At 50.6% G+C, this 24,894-nt stretch overlaps 1 protein-coding gene across 1 annotated transcript in view; it reads right to left on the reverse strand.

Annotated features, from left to right (window-relative positions):
• Nucleotides 1-229: 229 nt before the first annotated feature.
• The window catches only part of LGR6 (leucine rich repeat containing G protein-coupled receptor 6), a 166,375-nt gene continuing 141,710 nt past the window's right edge, over nucleotides 230-24,894 (reverse strand). The window contains exons 8-18 of the mRNA XM_009281913.1: nucleotides 23,716-23,787; nucleotides 22,417-22,488; nucleotides 21,195-21,263; nucleotides 20,157-20,228; nucleotides 16,997-17,062; nucleotides 14,394-14,465; nucleotides 12,695-12,766; nucleotides 11,837-11,962; nucleotides 9,543-9,703; nucleotides 3,390-3,470; nucleotides 230-1,467 (exon numbers count right to left, since the gene is read on the reverse strand). Coding sequence (XP_009280188.1) covers nucleotides 230-1,467; nucleotides 3,390-3,470; nucleotides 9,543-9,703; nucleotides 11,837-11,962; nucleotides 12,695-12,766; nucleotides 14,394-14,465; nucleotides 16,997-17,062; nucleotides 20,157-20,228; nucleotides 21,195-21,263; nucleotides 22,417-22,488; nucleotides 23,716-23,787 — 2,101 coding nt within the window. The remainder of the gene's footprint in view (nucleotides 1,468-3,389; nucleotides 3,471-9,542; nucleotides 9,704-11,836; nucleotides 11,963-12,694; nucleotides 12,767-14,393; nucleotides 14,466-16,996; nucleotides 17,063-20,156; nucleotides 20,229-21,194; nucleotides 21,264-22,416; nucleotides 22,489-23,715; nucleotides 23,788-24,894) is intronic.

The raw sequence follows: 24,894 nt of genomic DNA on the forward strand, positions 1-24,894 counted from the left end.
CCCATGGCCAGCCCTGAGTATCTGGAGCTCAGTCAGAGCCCTTCCAGGCGAGTGGCAGCTGGCAGAGCGGTGCCGGTTGCCCAGGCAGGTATGATGAGGGGTGAGGGTAGATGGGTTGTACTGGTGCTTTACATGGAGCAGCCTGCTGTCACCTTGCTGGCCACCCAGCGCTGGGGCTGGCCCTCAGTGTGTGGTGTGGGGCTGTTTGGCACGGCTACTCAGAGGAGGTTTATAAGTGAGACGTGTAGGGCGGCGTGGGTGGGGAGGGGAAGAAGGCTATCCGGAGACTGCTGCCGGCCGGATCTCGACTCTCTGAAGCGATCAGCACCTCACTGTCATTGAGGCAGGGACAATGCTCAGAGAAGCCCCGCTCCTTCCCCCTGGTGCCCACCCTTTGCTGGCAGGGGACAAGCGTCATGGAGGGGAAGCTGTAGCTGTCGAGGATGGGGTGCACTCCCAGGGAATCAGGTGTCTCGAATATGTGGTCGATGTCAGAGAAGCTCACCAGAGCCTGTGTGGAGTCATAGGAGCTTTTCTCCATGTCATCGACCCCGCAGGACTGGGGGTAGCTCCCCTTGTCCTGGCTCTTCTGCCTCAGCAGGCGGAGGTCATCTCTGAAGTGGGGGTTGAAGAGCAGGTAGAGCAAGGGGTTCAGGCAGGCGGGCAGGGGCAGGACCACAAGGAGGACGGATTTGATGACCTCTGGGGTGATGAGGAAGAGGTTGAGTGTGGAGGAGAAGGTGAGGAAGGCCACTGGGCAGTAAAGGAGGCAGTTGGTGAAGATCAGCCAGGCCACATGCTTGACCATGGCACAGTCCCAGACAGCACTGAACTCCCCCTTCAGCAGGTTGCAGTAGAGTCGGATGTAGGTGCCCGTGATAGTCAGGAAGCAGAGCATGTTTGTCATCACCAAGGCCACAGTGAAGCCCAGGGTGGTGGGTTTCCCATCTGGGATGGGATACGGGAGGCAGAGAGGGGATGCTCCATATTCCCCAATGGAGAAGAGAGGCAGAACGGCAGCCACAGAGGACAGCAACAGGCAGCAAAAGGCAGCAGCCTTGACCTTGCCTAAGGAGGGTGACTTTCCATAGGCCCGCACACAGGAGACTGAAATGCTGCACTGCACGGCAGCCAATGTCAGCAGAAAGATGGCAGCCTCGGAGGCAAACACTGACAGGAACCCCGTCACCCTGCAGCCTGCGCCGGTCTCCCATCTGGCGCCATATTTGGCAAACTGGCCGTAGGTCAGGGCATCGACGAGAGCCAGCATACTGCAGTAAATGCCAGTCAGCATGTTGGCTCCAGCTATGGAGCCGACGATGAACTTAACTGGAGAGAGGTAGCTGGGAGAGGCAAAGACAGCCAGAATGACCAGCCCATTGCAGAGCACTGAGACCAGAACGATGACCCAGACTCCCAGGCGGATGATCCAGCTCTCAAACAAGTGATCGCAAGGCTTGAAGGGACCTGGAAGAAAACAAAACTCAAAGTTAAACCCAGAATATGCCACTCTGCTCTAGTGGTGCTGTTTGGAGCAGCGGCCAGGTCCCAGCCCTCTCCTGTCCCCACCAGCCCCTTGCCTGTTGAATGCTGAGGGCTGGAAAGGAGCATGCAACATTGCCTGCCCTCTTCTGCAGCAGAATGGCAGCAGTGCTGCCTCTTGGCTCTGTCCCAGCTCCCCTGTGCTCCTGTCCCCACACTGGGGTGCCTCTGGCATGCCGACCAGGGCCTCCTCTCAGATCTTGTCCAGGGCAGAAACGAGGTGCAGGGAGAGGTCATATGTGAAATGTGAGAAATGGCAAACTTATCAGAGCTCCTAAAATGTAAAAAGGTTGGGGCCTTGCATTGCCACCCCATGACCGTATGCGTGGCAAAGCCTTTTTGCTCTCATGTTCCACCTGCCCTATGCTGTTCAGGGGGGCAGAGTCTGAGCTCCAGGTGGGCCTTTGTCCAAAGGAACTCATGACCATAATGCCCCACATTTCTGTGGGACTCCAGACCCACTAACACTCCTGGTGTCAGCCTGGCATTTGGGCCGCTCTGCCATTAGCTGCTCCTTCTCACGTACCCCCTGGGATCTTGGAGTTAGTGGTGTGGAGATGTGTGAGAGACGGCAGGATGCTCTGACGTTGCCAGCCTCTGCCCTTACACTCAAGACCTTGGCTAAGTGGTGTCTTATTGTTTCTGCATGAATGACCTCTGCACGGAGGGGATGGCCAAGGTGAGATGAAGTGTTAGAGCAGGAGGGAGAGACAGCAGGCGGGGAGGAAGAGCGGGGAAGGGACAGAGGGGCCTGGGCAAGGAGAACATGGGAGGATGTCAGGAGAAAGAATGGTGGAGGGTGGACATGGGGAGAAGGGGGAGTGAGAAGGGAAGGTCATGGAGGGGTAAAAAGGGGACTGGTGGTGGATGCTGTTTGCCAAAGGAAAAAGAAGAGAGTGGGGAGAGACAGTGCAATGAGAGACAGTGGCCTCTGGGAGGGATTCAGATGTTACAGTGAGGGGCTCAGGGTGGGAGCTCAGCAAAACCAGAAACAGGACGGGCCAAGTTTTAGGCAGTAGAGAGCAAAAGAAATTAGAGGAAACTGAGAAAGCTTGTTCAGCTCAAAGGGGGTGGAGGTCTTTGGCTGACTTTCCTCAGAGAGCCACCACCTCTGTACCCAGGCAGCAGGGCATGCCCTCTGCTAAAATCTTGTTCCTTCTTGTCTCTTTTGCAGCAAACTCAGTGGGAAAAGTGGCGAAAACTCCATCCCTGCCAGTGTCCCACAGCTGCCTGGATGGAGCCAGGCTTCTCCAGCCTTCAGCTGTGCTTGTGTAGGACACCACTGAGCTGTGAACGGGGACAAAATCAGAAGGCAGCTTCCTTGTGTCCCAGCCAGCCTGTGGCCGCTGGGATGTTTTTGATGGAAGTAAGGAGAAAGTGGCTAGGTGCAGTCCAGCACCTCCCTTCTCTCCCTTTCTCAGGAAACAGAGTAAAGTACCCTTGCAGTTTGCAGTGCTGCAAGTATGATCGGGAGATCAAGGACAAGATCTTGTCATGCAATATTCTGGGCTGGCTGGGACAAAGCAAAGTCTAAGTCTTGCAAGGGAACAGGAACTTCTTGAGAGCCAAGAGTCTGACTGCGGGCAGGTTGGTGGATGGAGGAACTGGAGATACCTGGGACTCCTGGTCAGGGTTACCATGACCTTGTCCTCTCCTCACAGGAGGGCAGCTACATCTGAGTGGGAGAAGGAAGCTCCTCACTTGTCCCCAGTTTGGCCAAAGCACAACCATTCAGGGTTCTGATCTGCACATCTGTGAGACACTGCAGGAAGGGTCATGGGATCCTGGGGATTTAGAGAAGCTCAATGGATCCCAGCTGTGTTCAACGGGTTTCCCTGGCTGCTCACCGGGGCTTGGCGTGCACTGAATAGTGGGGTGCAGCTTTGATTCCTCAAGGTCCAGCTGGAGGTCATCTGCCTCTAGGTCATCTGGGGAGAAAACAATGAGAAATGATGCTCAGAGAAGAACGAGCAGGGCCGTCAGGGCTAGATGGGCCAGAAGCTTTTCCCACTGCGTGTCCTCAACACAGACTTTTCAAGCCAGTTCCCAGCCCACAGGTTCAAAGTAGCTGCTGGTGTCCAGTTTGTCCCCTGCAGTCACTGCTGTAGAGGGAGAAGGTCTTTTAACGTTGGTGGGTTGCAATGTGGCCAACCCCTCTGTTTTAGGTTACTCCCAACATTTGAAGTGTAAGAGCCCCAGATCCCAGAGTTGTGTGACTGCAGATCCCTCCTCCCTGCATGCTTTATTAAAAATAAAGAAATACTCTAGCCTATGTGGTTACAGAAAACAAAGCCTTCAAATGCATCTTCTAAATGGAAGCTTTCTGGGCAGGCCTGGTCCAGCGTTAGTTCATCAACAAGGACTTTGGAGCTTTGTTCAAAGAGAGCCATTAGCCTCTACTTGCAGCAGAAATTCGTCGTCAGCAACCACCACCAAACGGCTCAGAAGCAAAAAGACAAGAGAACCCAACATTTATTGCTTTATTTTATGTCCTATGATTTCTTGGGACTGTGGTGCCTTGTTTTTAACCCTGGAGGTTCCCAGTCCTGGGTTTGCTTAAAGGCAGACTGATTGCCCATGCCTGCAGACTTTGGATCCCGTGGGGTTTATGCAACCAGACTGCACTGCCCTCAGAGCCCAGCCTGCTGGGCCAGCATCTCCATCACTCTGGCAGCTGCACCCTGAGCCAGGCTTGGGCTCCCTGAGGGTCAGGCAGAGACTCCCTGGCTGAAGGAGAAGCTGCTGGAAGAGAAAGGGGCTGAGACCTCAGCTGTGTTTTCGATGGCATGTAGGTGTAGGTCATCACCAAGGAGAATGGCATCCTCTTAATCTAATCCAAGACATACTTTTCTGCTTTGTTCCTTGTTCATCTTAAACTACCGCTGATTCACAGCGCTGGGACACAGTGAGAACAGCTGCTGTCCCACTGCACCATCCCCACCCATGGCACAAGCACAGCCTTCTGCTCCCAGTGGAGACCTCCGGAGGGTTTTCTGTGGGTGGGAGGAAGGGGAAAGGACGTGTTTTGTGCTTGCTGCAGCCCGATAGCCAGGGAGCTGGATCTGTGGCTGTGGGATGAACTCTCCCTTGGATGATACGGATGGATGCTGGTGCCCAGGTGTGCAGCTGGCAGCTCAGACACTGGCCAGGAAGGCTAGTTTCCACAGTGCTGAAGATATGGCTAACCTAAGTGGGATTTAGTTGCCTATTCTGCTTAGAAATGGTGCCTCTCATGAGGTCTGGTCCCTGCTTGTGTTTGAAAATGCAACTGTGATTATTTGATTAAAGAATGATGACAAATAACATGCTATCTTTAGTGGCTCCTGACAAGCATTGTGGCTTTCTCGGCTTCAGTGAGCTTTGGAAAAAAATGCCATTTAAAAAATCTGTCTGTATAAGAGTTGAAATATTACTGCTGCTTTGGAGTCTGGCAGGAAAACACTCACAGTGGGATGGAAAAATATTTCCTCCTTGTATTTTATAGTCTTATAAATCTCCAGTGTCTTTTCCATCCACAGTGCGGAGGCTGTGATGTGCAGTCACGATACGCAAATCAATGCAGAGACTTGCACCTTCTCTGCCCCCCTGCCACCCAAACGATGGTAGTGTTAAAGTGTAATCTGCCCCCATCCCTTTTTTCTTCAAAGGGCCAGAATGCACAGAGGCTGGTTTTAAGCATAGGTTAAAGATTTGCATGAGGTAAAGGCAGCGATCTTTTGTTTTGCCTGGGCTACTGAGCTAGGTGTGAATTGCAAAGCAATCCTTGGCCAGCACAGTGGGATTCAAAGCAGAAAATGTGCCTCTCTCTGCTGGAAATCAGTACTTCTCCCAGCCTGGGAACTGTAGAGAAAAGAAAATGGCTGTTGTGTTCTAGCAAGGCAGACTGCATTGTTTTTGAAGTAGCCCTTATTTATTTGAATTTTGCTAAAACATCTCCGCTTTCTGAGGCCTTATGGAAAAAAACACTTTGCTAGTAGGGCCCTTTCCATGGAAAATGGTTCCCAGTTGGCTGTACAAACACAGAAGTGGGAGGGAGAGGAGGAGAATTGCTGGAGAAGGAGTAGAACAAAAAACATGGGGCTGGATGCTTCTTCCCCTTTTGTATTGTCTGCCTTACCCAGGGCAGTCCCCACGCGGGGTTTGCAGATAATTGTGCTCTACCTGAGAGTTAGGGCATGGGTGGCTGCAAGGGGCCTGGGCAGGTGCTTTCTGGGGGACTTGAGTAGCCTTCTTGAATGACAGAAGCAGGAAAAGTGTAGCTCTAAGGACCCTCCAGGGTTTGCTGGATGGTTGCAAAAATTAATTAGTCAGCTTTACAAGCTAATGGAGGTGCTGGACTGGGTAAAGCAGTGTCCTATTGTCGAGGATAACCATGCAAGTGTGTTCTCGCTTTCTATAGCTTTGTTCCATTATTGCAAACATTGCTTGTAAGTAAATACATCCTTTTCTATCCTCAAACCAGTGGTCCCCAAGGGGGGTGCTGGGACTGTGTTGGAAGTGGCTCGTGGCAATGGTATTTGCTAAAACATCTCCGCTTTCTGAGGCCTTATGGAAAAAAACACTTTGCTAGTAGGGCCCTTTCCATGGAAAATGGTTCCCAGTTGGCTGTACAAACACAGAAGTGGGAGGGAGAGGAGGAGAATTGCTGGAGAAGGAGTAGAACAAAAAACATGGGGCTGGATGCTTCTTCCCCTTTTGTATTGTCTGCCTTACCCAGGGCAGTCCCCACGCGGGGTTTGCAGATAATTGTGCTCTACCTGAGAGTTAGGGCATGGGTGGCTGCAAGGGGCCTGGGCAGGTGCTTTCTGGGGGACTTGAGTAGCCTTCTTGAATGACAGAAGCAGGAAAAGTGTAGCTCTAAGGACCCTCCAGGGTTTGCTGGATGGTTGCAAAAATTAATTAGTCAGCTTTACAAGCTAATGGAGGTGCTGGACTGGGTAAAGCAGTGTCCTATTGTCGAGGATAACCATGCAAGTGTGTTCTCGCTTTCTATAGCTTTGTTCCATTATTGCAAACATTGCTTGTAAGTAAATACATCCTTTTCTATCCCTCAAACCATGGTCCCCAAGGGGGGTGCTGGGACTGTGTTGGAAGTGGCTCGGGGCCATGGGAGGACCTGCAACTTGCCCGTCCTCCCTCTGCAGCCAGTTTCAGGAGGGTGGCAGGAGCGAGCTGCCGGGGAGTGTCGGGTGGATGTCTGTGTGACAAGCCCCCGAGCCATCTTTGGGCTGCTGCCCAGCCACACGGGACGGGCCTGGGGCAGGGGGTATCTGCTAAACGCCGCCAATTATAATCCAAGGCATATCCCAAGCACCAAAAATTTTGGAAACGGGACCTTAAATATCTGTTGTGACAAGGTGACAGTGATGAGACATGCACTAACCACACTCCTTTGGGCCTCGGGTGGCCGCTACTCAGATGTGAACGGACACACTTTGGTGGTGTCCGGGGGGTTCCCAGGCATCCGGGGCCCTGGGAGGATGGGAAAGAGCTGAGCTGGCCCTGGGGTCCGTGGCACCATGTGCACTCTGTGGCTGAAGTCAGACGGTCCCTTGGGCGCGGGGCTCGGCTGAGGGATGGGTGCTGGATGCGGGAGCGGGACACGCTGTGGGAGGCAGCATTGGCTGGCTGCTGGAGCAGGGCTGTGCCACCGGGGACCCATTTCTCGCCCCTACGTCGCTGCCTGGGACAAGTTGCCTTTCACCGCCCAGCTGTGAGGTTCCGCGGACTTGTTTGTAAAGGGTTCCTCAGTCCCTTCCTAGAAGCACTACGCAAGGCTGAGAGGACACGGCTATCTGGAAGCGTGCCCATCCCTCTCACAAGTTCTGCCACAGCATCCAAGCGCCCTGATGAGCCTGGCTGAACACTGCAGGGACAGAGCCCCGAGTTATTTTCTCTTAATGAGACCACTTTATCTTTCGCATGGAAGGAATGTTTGGAAGCTTTTTTCCTCTTTAATGAGGAAGTGTTACAAAATTCATATAACACAGCTAAATACCCCTGGTGGCCATCAGAAAGGAAGCACTGGGAACAGAAATAAAGCAACAATTAATTCAGTAAAATAGCAATATCACAAAACCCTCATCGTTAAGAGTAGACCATGCATCGCTGAATGGTAAGGAGAGCTGTCTGTGAAAGCTGCGCATAGTGAGGCAGGACATTCTTGTGCATTTCACATTTGCACCTCTGTGGTTTGATATTTCAGACAAACCCAGTGCTTTAACATCTGAAAATGTGGGCCTTTACGAGCTGCTAATAGTGTCATCTGGCACGTCTTAGAATCACTCAGCATTCCCCTCTGGTCCTAATATCTCGTGAACACACATATAATCCATGAGACTGAGACTGGCTTGGAGGCCTGGGAGCCTGTGGGAGGCATTGATCTGCTGACTGGGCCAGGAGAGAGTATCCTTTGAGACATCAAATGCTTTGGTGCCCAGCAAGAGCAGGTCTGTAAGCAGTACTACGGTCCCTGGTTGCAAACCAGGTCTTTTCACAGATGCTGTAATTTGCTGGGCAAACACCCCAACTATATGCACAAGGACTGTTAAAGTATGGGCTGCATTAATGATGGAAAAACTGACCCAGCTGAGAAGAAATTCCTGCAGCAATGACTGTAACATATGGCTCCTCTGTACTGTCGGCCCAGTGTAACCACCAAGTCTACCATGCTTCCAGGAGCCACATCGTGCTGGTAGGAATCACACTTGCTAGCCCCTGGCTGGACTTTCTACATTGCTAAAGCTTATTCTTAGTCTGTGAAGGATTGGGGCAGGGCAGATGGCAGGAGCAGAGACGCAGGGCTCGTGACTCACTCGCTGGCTGTGTCATAAAGTGTCTGGGTCATCCTGCCTCCCACCACTGCTGAAACACAGAAAACCCAACTAAGCTGGGTCACTATCTGGCTCCAGATCTAGTCCTGCCCGCTTAGGATGCAGGAGGAGATTCTGCAGAGCCCCTGGTTATAGCTGGGTGCACGGTGCTCCTGGGAGCAGGTGAGTCAAGTGCTCCTCAGGGACTCAGCCCTCTCCCCATCTCCTACAGACACACAGCATGATGTGGTTTTGCCTACAGGGCGTTTCAGACCTCGGAAGTTCATGTGGCCTCTGTATTTACACAAATATATAAACAAATGCAGCATCCAAGCTGTGTCCTGAAATGCTATTTCCACTCTCCAGCAGTTACAGAGGAAGCAAAAGAGCTCATGCTTTTCTTCACATTATTCTGAGATTCCCTTGCAAAAGGATCACACCAGCTTTCTGCCTGGAGCTGCTGTTGTGCTGTGAATCTGTGGGTGCAGGAGGTCTGCTGACCTTGTGCAACAGATTTTATGGAGGTCTATGCAGAAGTGCATTTTGGAGCACAGAATAAATTGCTTCTTGAACAGAAGGCTCTGCTCGTCTTTAACTTCTGCCCTGCATAGGCTAGCCCCCATGCTGAGCTCATCATATTCCCCAAACGTGTCCTTTTGTTCACACCTAACCCTGACCTTTGCTGTAGCATCAGGGTATATGCACAGGAGTGTGGACATGGGTCTCTTTACCTCCAGCCAGCTGCACGTTCCAGTCCTTCGAGTTCCTTCGCTCAGATTAACTCAGATTAATCCTAGGGCCCATTCTCTGTATGTTGTACCAACAAAGACTGATGTCCTGCCAGAGGCTCCGTATTGCCCAGAAGCCTAATGCCAAGCCCCGAAGCTGTCCCATATAACCTCAGCCACCTTGCTCAGGTGGCTTGGGTAGCCTCCCGCCAAATTAGCATACATGTCCATCCTGTCGAGGGCTGCCAGATCTTTCTGTCAGATTGTGAAGGTTTGGATGCGCCAGATCAGCTCCTTCTCCAATGCAGTGACACTAATTGAAGCCCATTCACAGCAACTGGCCACCAGAGCTGGAGAAGGATCAGTCTGCCTTCCCTGAGGCAGATGTAACTCCACGGCTGGCAGTGGGACCACTCCTGCAAATGCAGGATTGCATCACCATTCAGCCCAGTTTACTTACAGTGATTATCAGCATGACCTGGAAACAATTCCATGGTCCTCTTGTGGGGATCCTCCTCCTCAGGGCTCATGTCTTCTGCCTCCCATTGGTTGGACATCTTGAAGAAGCTGCTGCAGCTTCCATAGGCACAGCACTGGTAGGCGTAAGGTACCTCGAGGACTCTGCAAAGGGGGAAAGCAGAATTTTTAGGTGCGTCACCTCCATGACCTGACTCTCCATTGCTTTGCACTTTTTGCTTTATTTCCACATGTGACACAAGCCAGTCTATCAGTTGATGGTTACATTGGAGCAGGACTTTGCTCTGGTGAAGGACTCCATGTAGGACAGAGTGTGGACCCGAGTCACCCCACGGTGTCTCTGCACTGCCCCACTTTTGGCGCTTAAGACACTGTCTGTCAATAGGATGTTGTCAAACACCAGGTTTGGAAACTGCACTAAAGTTCCTCGATAATTCCTAAAAACCTTTCTGCAGTTCTCCCTAGACTGAATTAGCCTCTCTTTACCGTGCCCTTCGGCAATATGCCATGTACATGTGGAGTCTTCATTTTTTACCCCAAGGCCATTTTTTGCTGGGCATCCTTTCTTTTGTTCAAGGTGAGAATCTTTCTGAGAGCTTGAGCAAGTGCAAGGTCCCCCTTGCTTGTTGCCGAAGGCCAGAGAAGCACCTCCAAACTCCCGTTCCATGACCGTGGCTCACCCCTGCCAGCTCCGGCAGGGAAATCTCAGGTCTCTCAAGTGTAGCAAGTTATTTTAATATGTCTGATTTCTTCTTGAAAGTAGAATTGTTAGTTGTTAATTATAGCATGTATTACAAGGTTAATTAAACAGCAGCTGAACATCATCTGGATGAAATACCAGGCTATCAGTCAGCAGCTGCATTTCCTTCAAAGACAGCAAACTCCTGCTTCTTTGCTGGAAGTCAGGAAGACTGCTGATGAAGGCAAAGGAACCTCAGGTTTTCCAGACAATTAAGGTCTTCTGACAAGATCAGTAAATATGGTGAAACTCTATATTCTAAAAATATGCTTTTGTTTTAAGTTCCCAAACATTTCTGGCTGAGCCCCGGGAGGCTATGGAAACTCTGTATACAAGCTTGCTTCCTGTTGTAAGCTCCAAATTAAATCCTATTATTGAAAGGTGGTAGGGAGGTACAGATCCTCCCAGGATGGCTAAGAACTGTTCTCAGATGATTCCTCCAGACATATGCCCCAAGAATAAGACTACTTAATGGCAGTACCCCAAAATTTAGGAAAAGTTAATGGGTCCGTCGCCTGGCGTGGTTCAATGAACCACTCCTGCAGACTCAGTCTCTCTGGTACAAATCCAAACCAGCTCCACAGATGTCAATGGAATTAGTTTAGAGGAGGAATGCCCCTGGAAGTGCTGAACTTGACCCGCTTTGCACAAGGGACTGCCATCTTGGGTGTGGAAAGCCCTCCAGAAGCTTCTGGTATCCCCTGCATTTGGAAACCAGTCACGCAGCAGATCCCAGCTATGATGAGTCAAAAAAGTCAGAAGAGAAATCTCTGCAGGCACCACTGCTGAGGCAGACCAAAGTGAGAGCTCCACACTTTTCCTTGGACCTGAGCTATTAAGGCCAATGTTGGTGCAGTGGCCTGTGACCCCAGCAGTGGGTGTCTAAATTTGAGAAGCTCCAGCCTTGGGAACCTGTACTGGATAAGTGGGAGCATCAGCTCGTGCATCCTTGGCTCCAAAGGAACTACCTGGGAGACCCAAGCAAAAGATGGCTTCACCTCAGGGGAATTTGCATCATCTGGACCATGGGCCCCTCAGCCTGAGGGCAGGTGCCACACTGGAGACCCACCACTGAGGGAGGGTCAGGAGAGCCAGAGCCTGCAGTGCAGCACTGCACTCCGAGCCTTTTGCAGCCTCATCTTGCTCAGTTTGACCCCTTCAGGCTCCTCATTAATCCATAGCAGACAAGACACGGCCACACAAACAGAGTTTACTGAAGGAAAGCTGGATGTCGTTAGCTAGGACTGGCTTCTGGGAATGTTTTCCACTGAGAGGAGCCCTGAGCTGGGCCTGCTCCATGCTTTCCACTTGTGTGTGTGTCTGGGGTGGGGGCAGCGGGCCCGGGAGCGCATCACTGCTCTCCCGTGGAAGACTTTAAAAGATGAGACGCGTTAGCAGCAGATGAAGCTTCCTCAACCTATTGGCCTGAAAGGATGGAGGAAAGCATGAGATAAACAAGGTAAACAGGAGGCTGATTGCTATAAGCAAATACAGGCTGTGCTGAGCGCCAGAAGTGAAAGAGCCAACACCACCAGTACCTCATTTTGGGGAAGCTCTCCTTGGTGAAGGGCTCGGAGAGAGCGGGGTTGCCTTGAAGCTTCAGATGGGTCAGTCCACCCAAACCATCCAGAGGCAGCGTCACCAGCCGGTTATCAGTCAAGTCCCTGATGAAGGGAAAGCAGAGAGGGAGACCGCAGTCAGGGTTTTGCTGCTCTGCTCTGCCAAGCAGAGGCTTGGAGAGCCGTGCTGCCTGCCTTGATTGCTCCCTCAAATGTGATGCTGAAATGGGGCTGGGTGCTGCATGGGGACCAGGATCCTCTGAAGATAAATGGATTGATACTGCTGCCCCTGGAGGAAATGAGGGGCAGGGATTAATGCCCACGCTTAAAGCTCTGGGTGGTATCTACCTCCCTGTGCACATGTCTGCCCCATGTGTCTCTTCCCCCACCACTTCCCCCATAATAGGGCAGGTATGATTGCAGCTCCCAGCTCATAAAATACCCGAGAGTCTTGGTGAGGGGGCTGAGGACTGGGGACCCCTCCAGAGCCAGCAAAGATGGTCTATGATGACTCTTGCTGAAATGGTCTATCATGCTGATCTTTCATAAAGGTATTGAAGGCAGGTAAGAAAGCATCAGAAAGCGGAGGTACTGGCTTAAGTATTCAGGGTGAAACCATCTTGAAGACGGCCTCTTCTGCACTCTCATCATCCCTCTAATATTGATAGGAAAGCTTGGGATTTGGTCTGCCCATGTCAGCGCTGAGACATGCACCTCAGCACTGCACCCTTCTGATATCTAAATGCCAGGTGTCCCCGTAGCTTGGGGAGTCAGTCTGAGGTCCTCAGATACCTGCTGTCCATGGCCCACTGTGAAAGAAATACCATTGCAACTTACAGCTTGGTGAGCGAGTGCAGGGTCACAAAGGCTTCAGGGTGAATAAACTGGATGTAATTCCAGCTCAGGTCTCTGCAAGGCAAGGACATGCCAGTAAGAGGGGTGCAGAGCAGGACAGTGAAGCTGCTGACACCAGCCTGGTCAAGGGGTTCGATGCGAGCCAATGTGGGATCTGTAGCCCCTTGGTCGGCAGCAAGTTCTGTCTCCTTGCAGCTCCCTGGAGACAAATACATTTGGGTCTATATATGGGTGGTCTCTAACAGAGGGCACAAGAGTTTGCCTTGCAGGAGCTCCTCTACTGAGACCAATGGGAAAGGTTCCTTTTTGGGTTCATTTCTGTAAATTTGGAGCTTTAATGCTAACATGCTAAACCTCAGAGCATTAGACGGGTTATGTCTTAGTGCCAGAGCATCCCTGATGTGGTCACACTACTGGGTGCCCAGGCAAGGGCAAAGGGGGTCAGGAGCTGTGTGGGAGGCGAACCAAGAGTGTCTCCTGTCATGTACAGTTGGCTTGTTTTTTGGGGAGGATTCCTTGAGGCTCCTCAATAAGCTCTGCTTCCATCTGAGCTAGAGGGCTCATCTCCCTCCGTCATCAGCAGAGAGGAACCTGTATATCAAGAAGCATTTCTTCTCCTAAGGCTGGCTACACGAGCAGTCTCCTACATGTATCTACATCTCTCCAGCTCTGAAGGAAGCCAGGGGTGCCTGCCCAGATGTGTGTGTCTCACTGCAGAAGGCGAAAGTTGGGTGAGTTGGATCCTTCCCACAGGGACCCAGAACATACCCAAAGGCAAATGCTAGAGCTTACATGCTCAGCTGTATGTTTGTGTGACTACAGCGTGGCAGCAGCATGCTCCTATTTGCATACTTGTCTGTAGCGTTACATGTAATACGTGAGTGTTCCTGTGCGGTTACAAACACGGTGTACACGACGCTCATGGGATCTCTAGAATGCTGGCCTATTAAATGACACTCAAATTGCTGCACCATGGGAAAAAACTTTTGTGCTATTCAGTTCACTTCCTAACAGAACAGTAAATAAAGACCGTCAGCACTTGGAGGGCTCTTCCCACATGTCACAGGGAGAATCACGCCCTGCAGAGACTTACTAGCTTCTCAAAGGTGCCGAGCACTTGAGTGGGCTGTCTACTGCAAGGTCATTATGCGTGTATGATATTGTGCATGCTTGTGTGCACTTAATACATCTAACATATGCTTTTGAGTTGTGGGGAGACAGTCCCAAATCAAACGGGATGGTCTGCACGGATGTTCCAGGAGTGCACGGCCCAGGACTAGCATGTGTAAGGAAAGGGGTGCTAGAGCTCATGCACACCGTGGCAAATCCCCGCCACGAGTCCATGTCTGCGTGGGCATTTAGGAGGCAGGTGTCCGTAATGTGTGCTGTGCGACATACGAGTTGCAGCGTGTGGTTAGAGCATGTGGTGTGGCGTGTCCGCATGCCTGGCGGGTAATGAGTTTATTTACAGGGTGTGTCTGCATGCAGAAGGGAAGCCAGGCAGAAGGTTTGTGCCCAGTTCTTTTGTAAGGGGAAGTGGAAGAGGGACTGGACAGCAAAGCCTCCCAGCAGAGGCAGAGGGAGTGGGGTTGGGAAACTCCACATCAGCCTGGCTGGGTGCTCACGGTTCCCCTTCCCCCAGCAAAAAGCCCAGTCATTCCCCCTGCCAGACAAGACTTACATGGAGCGCAGGGCCATCAGCTGCACAAAGGTGTCTGCTCTGATTTCATGGATCCTGTTGTGCTGGAGACCACTGAAAAAACAGAAACTGGTTTGAGAAAATAGCTGAAGGCAGTGTTCATACTTTGTAGGGATTTTTGTCCCATGGCAGCAGATGCAAACTGTCACAGTGGAAGTTGTCATTCGAACTTGGGAGACCTACTCTTATTCCAAGGGGTAAACAGGATGAACAACAAACCAGCTCAAAGCCATTCTGTCCTATGGGCAGCTCCAGGGCTCAGACAGCCTCTCCTTTTGATGCCATCATGGCACATTAAGGTGCCATTGATGTGCGGTGGTTAAAGGTGCCCCATTATCTCCAAAGCCACACTGATTTCCCACTCTGCTCCACCGTGAGCCTGCAAACGCTTTGTCCAGAGCAAAAGAGGAGAGCTTGGATCTGGTAAGTCAGCAAACAGCTCTGTGTGACCCTTCAGGAAGGACTATACGGTGCTGCCCTTTGCCTTGGTGATGACGAAGGGGGTTTGAGGGCTGAAGGCATCTCAGCTTTTCATGAAGAAGTATCCTGATGTGTTGCTGAACCCACCATCCACATTCTGCATGTGTATTTTCATAAAGTGCCTCAGCCCCTGCACACCTGCCTTCCAGCAGCCTCCTGCACTCCCTGGGATAGGGGAGGGAGCAGGGTAAGAGCTGACGCAGTGTTTGCTGACTGACCTATACACTCCCCATGCCTCTTGAGAGACATCCAGAACTGATCCAAGCATCCACTTTGCAGGAAACACTCACAGTTTTTCAGTTTTCTTTTCCCTAGTGTGGAACAATGGTGAATATTTTTTAAAATTCCTGCAAAATGCCCATCATGAATTCCCAGACCTGCAGAAGTGGTCTCCTCGATGTGTGACCTTCTCCAAGGGGAGACAGCCACTGCCTAGTGCTCTACCTACAAGTCCCCAGGGTCTTTGTTGGATAGCTAACCTGCCTTTAGACTCGGAAGTGATCTTGACTCATCTCACACAAGGACCTGCACATGATGGCTGTCATCTCTCAGCTGGTATTTGGCCACACGTTCACGTTTCAGAGACAGGGGCTTGAGGGTCTCATATCTGCTCTACTGCTGGTTTCTCAATGCCCCACGTAGCCAAGAAGGCATCGCTCCTACTTCTAGTTAAGATTTCAGGTGAGGGCCATGGGAAGCTCTGTGCACAAATTTGGGGGTCTCACTGAGTGGGAGAGGTGGAGCTTGGGAAGAAGGGGTATTGGAGCAAGCTGGTGAAAAATAATTCAAGGATGTTTAGCTGCGAGGGACCACCTGTGTGTTGCAGGTAAAAACCTGCACATTGGCAGTTACAGCAGGGTGACTGGCACACCTAAGTTGTTTGCATGCCAGGCTGTACCACCATGCACCGCCAGACTTGTTTCCAACATATTTCCCAGCAGGAATGCTGATGCCTGGTGGGGGTGGGGCTTACAGGATAACTTTGGGCTTAAGGGACCAAATATTCATTTTGTAAGAAAATGTTAATCTAAGACACAGTCAGTCTGACTTAAGTAGTCTGAAAGAGGGATTTGCTGTACTTTTATATTAATGTTAAGTCTGAATTTGGCATATTATAAAATATTCTAAGAAGAAATTTAGGCACAATGCATGAAGCTACAGGTTTGGAATTCTGAAAGTTTGTCCTTTTTTTGATGTCTTTTCTATTTTTTCAAACATTTTCCTGGGGGTACTTTAGATAAAAATATGTCTAGCTCTAACTCTTGTCCTCAGAGCTCCCGAAGAGGCAGCAAGGGCTATGTAACTCTCGTTTTCATGTGATTTCACAGTGTCCTAATGTCTGGTTTTGCTAAGGCTGGATGAACTGGTCTGGCCATCCAGGCTGGGGTGCTGCAGAAAGCAGGGACAACCTCTCCAGTGTATTTTTGTGGAGATGCTGCTCCCACACATCTATTCTTCCACGTTGCAGGATTCTATAAAAAAATCATGGAGTCTATTATTTTTATTTTTTCTCTCAAAAAGGCCAAGAACTTCTGTTAGATTTGAAGTGTAGGGCCAGATCTCCAGACACTTTGAACTGAACATGAATAACTCTGTCTCGGAGCAACAGAGGTGCCTCCCAGGGCCCAGAGGAGACGCAATTCAAGTGCTACACATGAGGAAAGCATTAATCTTCTCTATGGAGGGACTAGCCCTGAGCAGTGTGGATAAGAGCTGCTTTGTGCCCATGGCATGGGACCCCTCCTTGAAGCAGAAGACATTTGTGGTATAGATAAACCCTATTCTTGATTAGCTCGCACTGAGGCTTGAGTTAGTGAAGTAAAATTCAGTGCTGCCATGTCCTACTTCTGTTTGCTGTGGCTGGGACCTCTGAAAAGACCTGAGTGAATTAAGCTCCTATGCACAGAGGATGTATTTTTATTCTGTATTTGCACAGGGGCAAAGAGCGGAGCTCTGGTCCATTTGCAGTCCAAATAGTGAGTTATAATGCTCAGCTTTCCCAGTGCTTGGTTAAGGTTGAGTTTTGTGTGTGGGAACTGCCCCTCTCCCCGAAACAGCCCTTTTCCCCCAGACCATGGTGCAAGCAAGGGCATCTCTTTACTCACAGCTCCTCCAGACGCTGACACCGGTGGAAACTGGGCAGATCTTCAATTTGGTTGTGTGACAGTTCTCTGCAGGGGAAGGACCAGTACAGTAACGTTAGGACATCAAAAGCGGGTGCCCCTGAGCCCTCCCTTGGAAAGCAGATATTGCTGGAGAGGGGGATGACCTGACTTCCATTTTGCACAGATGCAGAGAGCAGCAACCCCAGGTGAGGGGGATCTCCACTCTGCACACACCTGATGCTTGCTCTGAGCATCTTTGTGCAAGGCAAGGATTGCTTGGTGGTTTACCTACTCATCCAGCCCCAGCCCAGCTCCCTCCAGCACAAGCTGCAGACTGACGGAGCTGCTTCTACAGCTGGGGTAGGCTTTTCCTCCCCAGCCCCAAGTCAGCTGTGAAATGCATCCATGCCAGCTTCTGCTGTGCACAGCCTTGCTTTTCTGTGGGCAAAGCAGAGAGGTGTTTGTGCCAGAGCTCTCATCCTGCTGTTGTGGATGGGGGAGCTCACAAAAGCTGCAGATGTGCTTGCAGAGCCTGGGGAGGTTTTGGCCAGCAGAGCAGCCAGCCAGCTGCCTTGCCTCCTTCCTGGTGCAGGAAACCCAACTGCCCATTGCCTGCTCTCCATTAGGTCTTTCCTGGCTTCTCCCCAGGGTTAAGGAAGGGGTTGTGGCACTGGCAGGGATTTGGTACAGGACATTACGGACTGTGAAAACCTCAGGTCGCCATTCTTTGAAGTGTTGTCACTTGAAAGCAATTCCCAGCAAACTCCTGTTCCCACTGTTTCATGGCCCAGTGTCATGTAAGCATCCAGGGTAGAATGACTTGGTAGTCAGAGGAAAACCTACCCTGGCACAGCTTAATGTGAATTTATTAAAACTGAAATGGGCTGGGTAAGGAATAATGCTTAAAATCAGCTCTTTCCCACACCAGCAGAGGCTGGATTTGTGGTTGTTCAAGGGAAATTTGCCCCAGGGTAAAGTTTTGTATGTGGCCTCTCCGCCGACTTTCCAAACTCAGTTTCCATCTTTCTGCCAATAAGTTGCTGCTAAAACATTTCAATTATTTATTTCTTTTGCTAACCCCCTCTCCACCGGTTTTCCATGGTGGGGAGGAAGAGGGAGGGAAAAGCAAACAAAAGTTTTGTGCTTGGCTCTGGAGACTGTCACCCAGTATGGAGAGAGGATCAGTCACCTTTCCCTGGTCCTTGTGTCAATCCACTGGACTTGACAGGGCGGTGGCTTAGCTAGGCAGTGATGGAGGGAGAACGCAGCCCCAGGAGTTATTTCTGGTTCCTTCAGAGCACGTGTAACCAGATGCAGCCCAGTATCTACCAGCAGAGCAGCCTCAGTCACTGATGCTGTGTTGTGGACACACCAGGATGAAGGTACTGGTGGCATCAAGGGCCTTCAGCTCTGCTCAGGGAAGTTTCATCTATTTCTGCTTGAGAGGAAAGACAAATCTGTGCCCTGAGCAGAAGCTCTGGGCCAAAACAACAGGATGATGTCGGGTTGATGCCAAGCTCAAGCTCGGCAAGGCTGCCCTGCCTGGGTGTGCTGGGCTCAGTGCCCATGCACAGACCGGCGTCGCAGCACAGCCGCGAGCCTCACGCCCCTGTGGTGGCTCTTACAGCCCCCCTGCAAGATCTCTGCAGAAAATCTGCAGGGTGGTGTGAGCAGTAGGAGGCCAGAAATGTGGCGTTGACTGTATCATCTGTGTTCAGATGTGTCGCAGTTGTAATGTCAACCTGACGAACTGCCAAGGGGCTGGCAAAGTGGGGGAAAGCAGCGAGAACAACCACTAGCTCTGCGGGGACAGAAGGCCAACGCATTTCAAAGGCAAGAGAGATGTAAACATGCACAAACATTGGCCCACATACTCTCTCTCCAAACTCTGAAAGCAATGCAATTAATGTCAGTAAAATTAACTGGGAAAGAGGAATAAGGAACAAGGAACAAGATGGGGTGTCCCAGTAAAACTCTCCCACAAGGAGGGGGCAGGCAAGAAGAACAGGCTTTGCTGCGAAGGTTTACAGTCTTGATAACTTGCAAACATAAACAGAGCGCTTGGGACCCTACAGCCTGGGCCATTCCAAAGGCTACACTTTCGTGGCAAGATGTCCATTGAATTGGTCCAGATGTGTAAAGATGAGAGATCTTCCCTACAGGGACAGCTGGAGCCAAAATGCCATGATCTGCTAAGTTACAAATTGTGTTCTTTTATTTTTATGTTTTTCTCTTGTTTCCAATTTCTGTGATCAAGAATTCACTCCTGTTGCTTTCCTGGAACAAACTTGTTTTCATTTTCAGCTTGCTTGTATAAAGACTGATGAGAGGGAAGCCTCCTGCTTGCCCTAAGGCTGCAAACTTGTATAAATCTGGCTCATGACTCATTTCCTGAGGATGTCTACGATGCAGACAAAGTTGGGGATCTCAAGAACGAGGGGTGTGATTCCTGAGGAGATGCAGGAGTCTTTCCGAGATGCTGATTTCATCACGTACCAAGTTAAAGAAAAAAGCACACACCCCCCACTCACCATCATCCAGTGCCTTGCCAAGCAGGTAGAGCCAAAAGCAACTTAGAGACTCTGAGCAAAACCCTGATCTGGCACTGCTGCACCACGTGAGGGGCCATGGCCATGTGGCCTTGCGGGTCTCCATCAGGTCGGGCCTGTCCCCTCCCGGGATGTGAACAGGATCCTTTCTCCAGATGATGGCACTTGCTGGAGCTCCAACTGCAGCAAGCCAACATTGGGGCAGGGCGTTGTGTGAATGAGATTTACCCCTGGCTGTTGTGCTGTGTATAGCTAGGAGCTCTGAAATGCTGCTGCCGTTCTTACCCACCGCTCTTTGCACCCTCTCTACCCTCCTTGCATGGGGCAGACAGTTCCCACTGGCGCAGAGCAAGGAGGAGGCAAATGTGGATGTGCTTGCAGCCCTGAGTCCAGAGCATCACGCTGGGATGAAGCAAGCAAGTTCAAGAGCATGCAGAGCTCAACGTAGTGCCTAAGAAGGCGGTGTCTTCTGCATGGAAAATATAATGGGAACAAGAACCACAGGATGGTCTTCCATAGCTGGTGTCCCCCCTGAGCTAGACAAGAAGAAAACCCGGTTTCTGATGGCACTTTTCTAAAGACCAGGCAGGACAGAGAAATGTGTTACTCACAGGACTCGGAGGCTGGGCAGCTGCTGGCACATCCCTCTGGGGAGTAAATGGATGCCTGCCCGGGTCAAGGTCCTAAAGGAGTGGAGGAGAGAGAAGAAATGATGTTACTGAGAGCCAGCGCACAGACTCTGTGACCCACAAGCCCAGCTACTGGTCCCAGATGGTGGCAGGAGAGACAATATCAATGGGATAACGAAATACCTGGAGAGAAACAGAAACTGATTTGGAAACGGGCACTGCTGCTGGACCTGGTAAAGGTGAATGTGCCTATAAGAAATTCTGGGATGCTGCTGAGTTCTGAATTCACTGCTGTCCTTGGTCGAGGGCAGGTGGCAGTGCCCTCCGTGGCATGCTCTGCCGTCCCAGTTCCCCATTGTCCAGACTGGTGATCTGCCTGGAGCCACGACTGCCTCAGAAACCCATGTATGGGGGATGGATGGTGTGTCCCTGTGTCCCTGAGGCAAGGCACGGCTAGGTCACACTCCTGGGCTGGGGTGCTCAGCTGTGCTCCCAGTTTGGGCACAGCGTGTGGACCAGTGCCCTAGAGAGGAGAACTGTGGGTGGCCAGAGGCAGCATGTCCTCCAAGCTCCTGCTCTCCTGGGTCTGGTGGTGTGAGGACGGGACCAGAGCAGTTCTAGGTGCCCCCAGCCTGGGTGGCAAATGTTTCCTGCACTGCACTGCACTGCCAGTGCTGCTCCCAGGATGGGCAGAGACACTGGGTCTCAGCAGACCATGCTGAAGCACTGCACCCAAAGGCTCGTTCCTTCACAGATGCAGAAGGGAAGGAAGAAAAAAAAAAAAAAAAGAAGATTGGAGCACACTCAACAGTACCGAGAGAGCAACTCACGGAGAGGAAAGCTGCTTTCAGGAGCCACAGGGGTGAAACGAAGCAGAGAGGTGAGTGACCAGGGAGAGGCAGAGCTGAAGACAACCAACTGCACAGCACTGTGAAAGTTGTCCTCGCTGAAACAGCCTGGACCGCCTTGAAGGAGGAAGAGCACAAATAGCAGGGTAAAAGGGAGAGAGTTGCCACTCACAAAACTTCTAGGCTGGTGGTGCCTTTAAGGTCTGGGAATTCTCTGATGTCCGTTGCACCATTGAGCGACCTGCGGAGAAATGAGGGTGAAGCGAGGTGGACAGAGGACCTGGAAGCAAGTGCAGCTGCCCAAGGTCCCAGACCCATCAGCCATGGTGGCAAATCTGCTTCCTCACACCCAAATGTGTGTGTTGGATCAGAGGCTCAGATCCAAAGGCGCCCCTCTCATCAGCGTGCCACTGCCAGCTGGGTGGTGGAGCAGACGTCTCACGCAGTGCAGATACAGTGAGCCAGAGCTGGGCATTTCTATGCAAGGAGGCTTGGCAAGCTCAGACCCTCCCCCAGCCACTGACATTCTTGGCATGATCTCTACCCAAATTAAATAAAAAATCCCAAACAATTACCATGGGGAATGTTAGCAGGGCATCCCACCCAAGCCTCCCAGAGTCTATGCATTTGGAGCTAAAGAATGCATGGGTATTTGAAGGATTTATTTTATTTGCCTGAGTGTGTGTTCCTGCAGTGGGAGGCTGGGTGAGGCTTATAAATGGAGATTTTGAGGTTGCCTCTGCCTCAATATTTAATGCTGTGCCACAACAGGTTAGCTGAAAAGCCAGCCAGTCCAGGCCAGCCAATGTGGAGCAGCCGTTCTGGTCCAGATGGTGCCCACCACATGGTGGTGGCCCTGGAGCAGGCTTAGGGCCATACATGTGAAGGAAGCACTGTCACCACTGGCTGCCCAGTAAGACTATTTGTGCCATGGTGTTGGTGTTATGGGACACGTGTTCCTCTGCTTCTCCATCTTGTGGAGGAAGGCAGATGCCTTCAGCAGCCTTGTGTTTGGGCAACTGCACAACAGTGCAGGGCTTGCTTGAGCAGCATGCAGCAGACGTAGTGGCACTTGTGAGTGTGGTCTTTGCTGGTGCTGATGCAGCTGTGGAGACCCTAGAAGACTCCAGTGCCTGTCAGCTAGGTGGGCAGGAGGAATGAATTGCTCCCTCAAAAATGCCTTTCTCAAAATTATTCTTCCTCAGCAGAAAACATCTGCAGTGTCTACACCTTGGCTCACTGCCTTTGGGGCTGGCCAGAAGAGTGGCCTCATGGTCTTCTGTTGGCACAAGGGCTCTAGAAAAGAGGAAGGGAGAAGGCCACTAAGGTGTCCAGCTCACAGGGCTTGGAGCTTGGATGTGTTACCTCTATGAGGATGTGCTTGGTGAACTTACAGCGTGTGGAGCTTTGGCAAGTACTGGAAAGCAGACTGTCCAACAAACTGGATGGGATTGTCATAAAAATGGCTGCAAAGGAAATGAGTAACCGGTCAGATTCTGCTGGGCATGAAGAGAAGAAGCTATTACAGGTCAAGAGCCTTGGAGCAACTAGTAGTAAGCCATGTAGGAGGTGCTGGCTATCCTGTGAGGAACCTTTGTTTTCCAGATAACCCCAGGCTCTCCCACTAGCCTGTTTTGGCTGAACATTGGTACAGCTGAGGTCTCCTGCTGCTCTGAAAGGCCCCTTTAGGGTCCTGCTGAACCAGGCAGGCTAGAAAGATGCAAAGCCCTCCTTCAGCCCTACTATAGTGCTGTAACCCTGTTGGGAAACACCTTGCACTTGATGACACCTCCTCTGATCTTGCATATCCACAGCAGCAGCATCTTTCCTACTTGTCACAGTCAGTGGAGAGAAATGAACTCTTCTGGGATCCAACTAGCTTTAGGAGGAGTTGAATCACCTCCTACAAGAAGCACTTTCCCCCCACCGACGGTGAAAGACTTTAGATGGGCAGATCCAATGGAGACATGAGTATTCTGGATTTGTCCCACCCCCACGTCACTCCAAGGATGGTGCCCAAGGAAGATGGGGATGAGGCTGGTTTGTTTTGACTGGAGCAGTGACTGTTTTCAGCCAGTGTCACCATAGCTTTCCAGATGTTGGTATTTCTATAACTTAAGTCCCAGACTGGCCAAGCAGAGCTTTTGTCGCTTGCCATGATTTCCAATATCAGTGTGGTTCAGGGAAGAACTGTCCAAAAATCTCTACCTGTGTCTGGGTCAGAGGGGAAATGAGCTGTCAACTGGGTGTATTTATCTGCAGAACTTCAGGTCCATGGGTCTGGGGTAGACACACAATGATCTGGTGTCCCAGCTCCCCAACACATATAGCTACTGCTGTAGCTGACTAGCAGCTTTTCTAAACACAAGGAATAAACACTGGCAGATGTCAACCAGGGCTTAGAAAATCCTGTTATGCAGAGCAAGATTTCCATGCAGACCACCCATATATTGTTCTTTCATTGTTTTCAGCCTGTACTGCAGCAAAGTTCAGCTGTGGGGAAAGGAGAATCCATGGCAAAAAACCTGAGGTGTAGCTGAGAAGGAGCTAATTTCAGCTTGCGTTGGCCCATATACAACAAATGTCAAATTGCGGTCATGCTGACAACTGTCAGAAATCCCAACCAAAGACATCAGGAAATGCCCCTTTCTGGGGGATATAAGGATTTAGGAAACATTGTTTAATTTTCTTACATTGTCTGGAGGAGGGGATTCCCAACAAATGCGTTCTCTGGAATTGCTTTGATGTTGTTGTTATGAAAACCGCTGTTGGGAGAAACAAATATCTTGGCATTAATGGATGAGAAAGGCTTTGAGAGACCTTCTTTCCTCAACACTTTTAAAGGCAGAGAGCCTTCAAAACACATAAAATAGGAGGTGTAGGCTCTGTTCCAGCTGTAGCATCATCCCAGCAAGTGAACAAAGTCTGTCCTTTGGCAGGACAGAGCCCTCATTCTGCTGCGTTTACTCTGTGTATAGCTTGGTGCTCCATATGTCACTCTACTGAACCCACCAAGAATACAAGGACTTAAGGTTTAACGCTTTACAGGTCAGGAAACAGGAGCAAACAAAACACGCTTATTTTATACCCTCCAGGAATTACAGTTTTTATGGGTGGTCTCCATTATAGCTCCACAGCTGTTAACCAGAGTGCAACCTACCATGAATTATTGGCCCATGTGACTTGAAAGTATTTGTAGATCTAGCTGTGATATTTTTGGTTAAGCTTTAGAAAATTTGCTATCAGCAAACTTTTGTAGCAGAAGAGAGCTCTGTGGCCACAGTCTGATCTCCTGTACATCAAAGCCACGGGATCCTGTGTCCAGGACCAAGACAGGCTCTGGGTGATGCCCAGGTTGTTTAATCCCTGAGCAGTCTGTGTGAGTGATTAGTTGGATGGCTCTTTGAAATTTGCCTCTTATTTAGTGATGGGCATTTCAAAAGCCATCTCAAAGTGGATTAAGGATCTTATTCTCATTTTGAATGTCAGAGTAATGATGGTATCTGGTCTGATCTGAGAAATCTTCTTGACAAGAAATTCTTCCAGTAAAAGAAAAAAGTAGTGTCAGATTTTTACTCCAAGCCTCCCAGAAGCACCAAAGCAGGTGCTTTTGTCCCACCCCAGCCTGTCTCCAGTGTGACACAGTCTTAGGGTTCACAAGAACTGTGGATCCACATCAGCTCGACTTGACCCCATTAAAGATGGGCTTCTACCTTTGTGGGTGTTAAGTGGGATGGTTTCCCATTTTTAGTGTCTTCCAGGCTGACCGGTTAGAGGAGAGAGAGCTAGCCACTAAAATGGCCATAAACTTTTGTAATTCCCTATTATAAATTTGTCCTAAGGGAGATCGAACAGTTTCTGCACATCAGAGG

The sequence above is a fragment of the Aptenodytes forsteri genome, unplaced genomic scaffold (genome assembly GCF_000699145.1).
Source record: "Aptenodytes forsteri isolate BGI_AS27 unplaced genomic scaffold, ASM69914v1 Scaffold213, whole genome shotgun sequence".
Lineage (NCBI taxonomy): Eukaryota > Metazoa > Chordata > Aves > Sphenisciformes > Spheniscidae > Aptenodytes > Aptenodytes forsteri.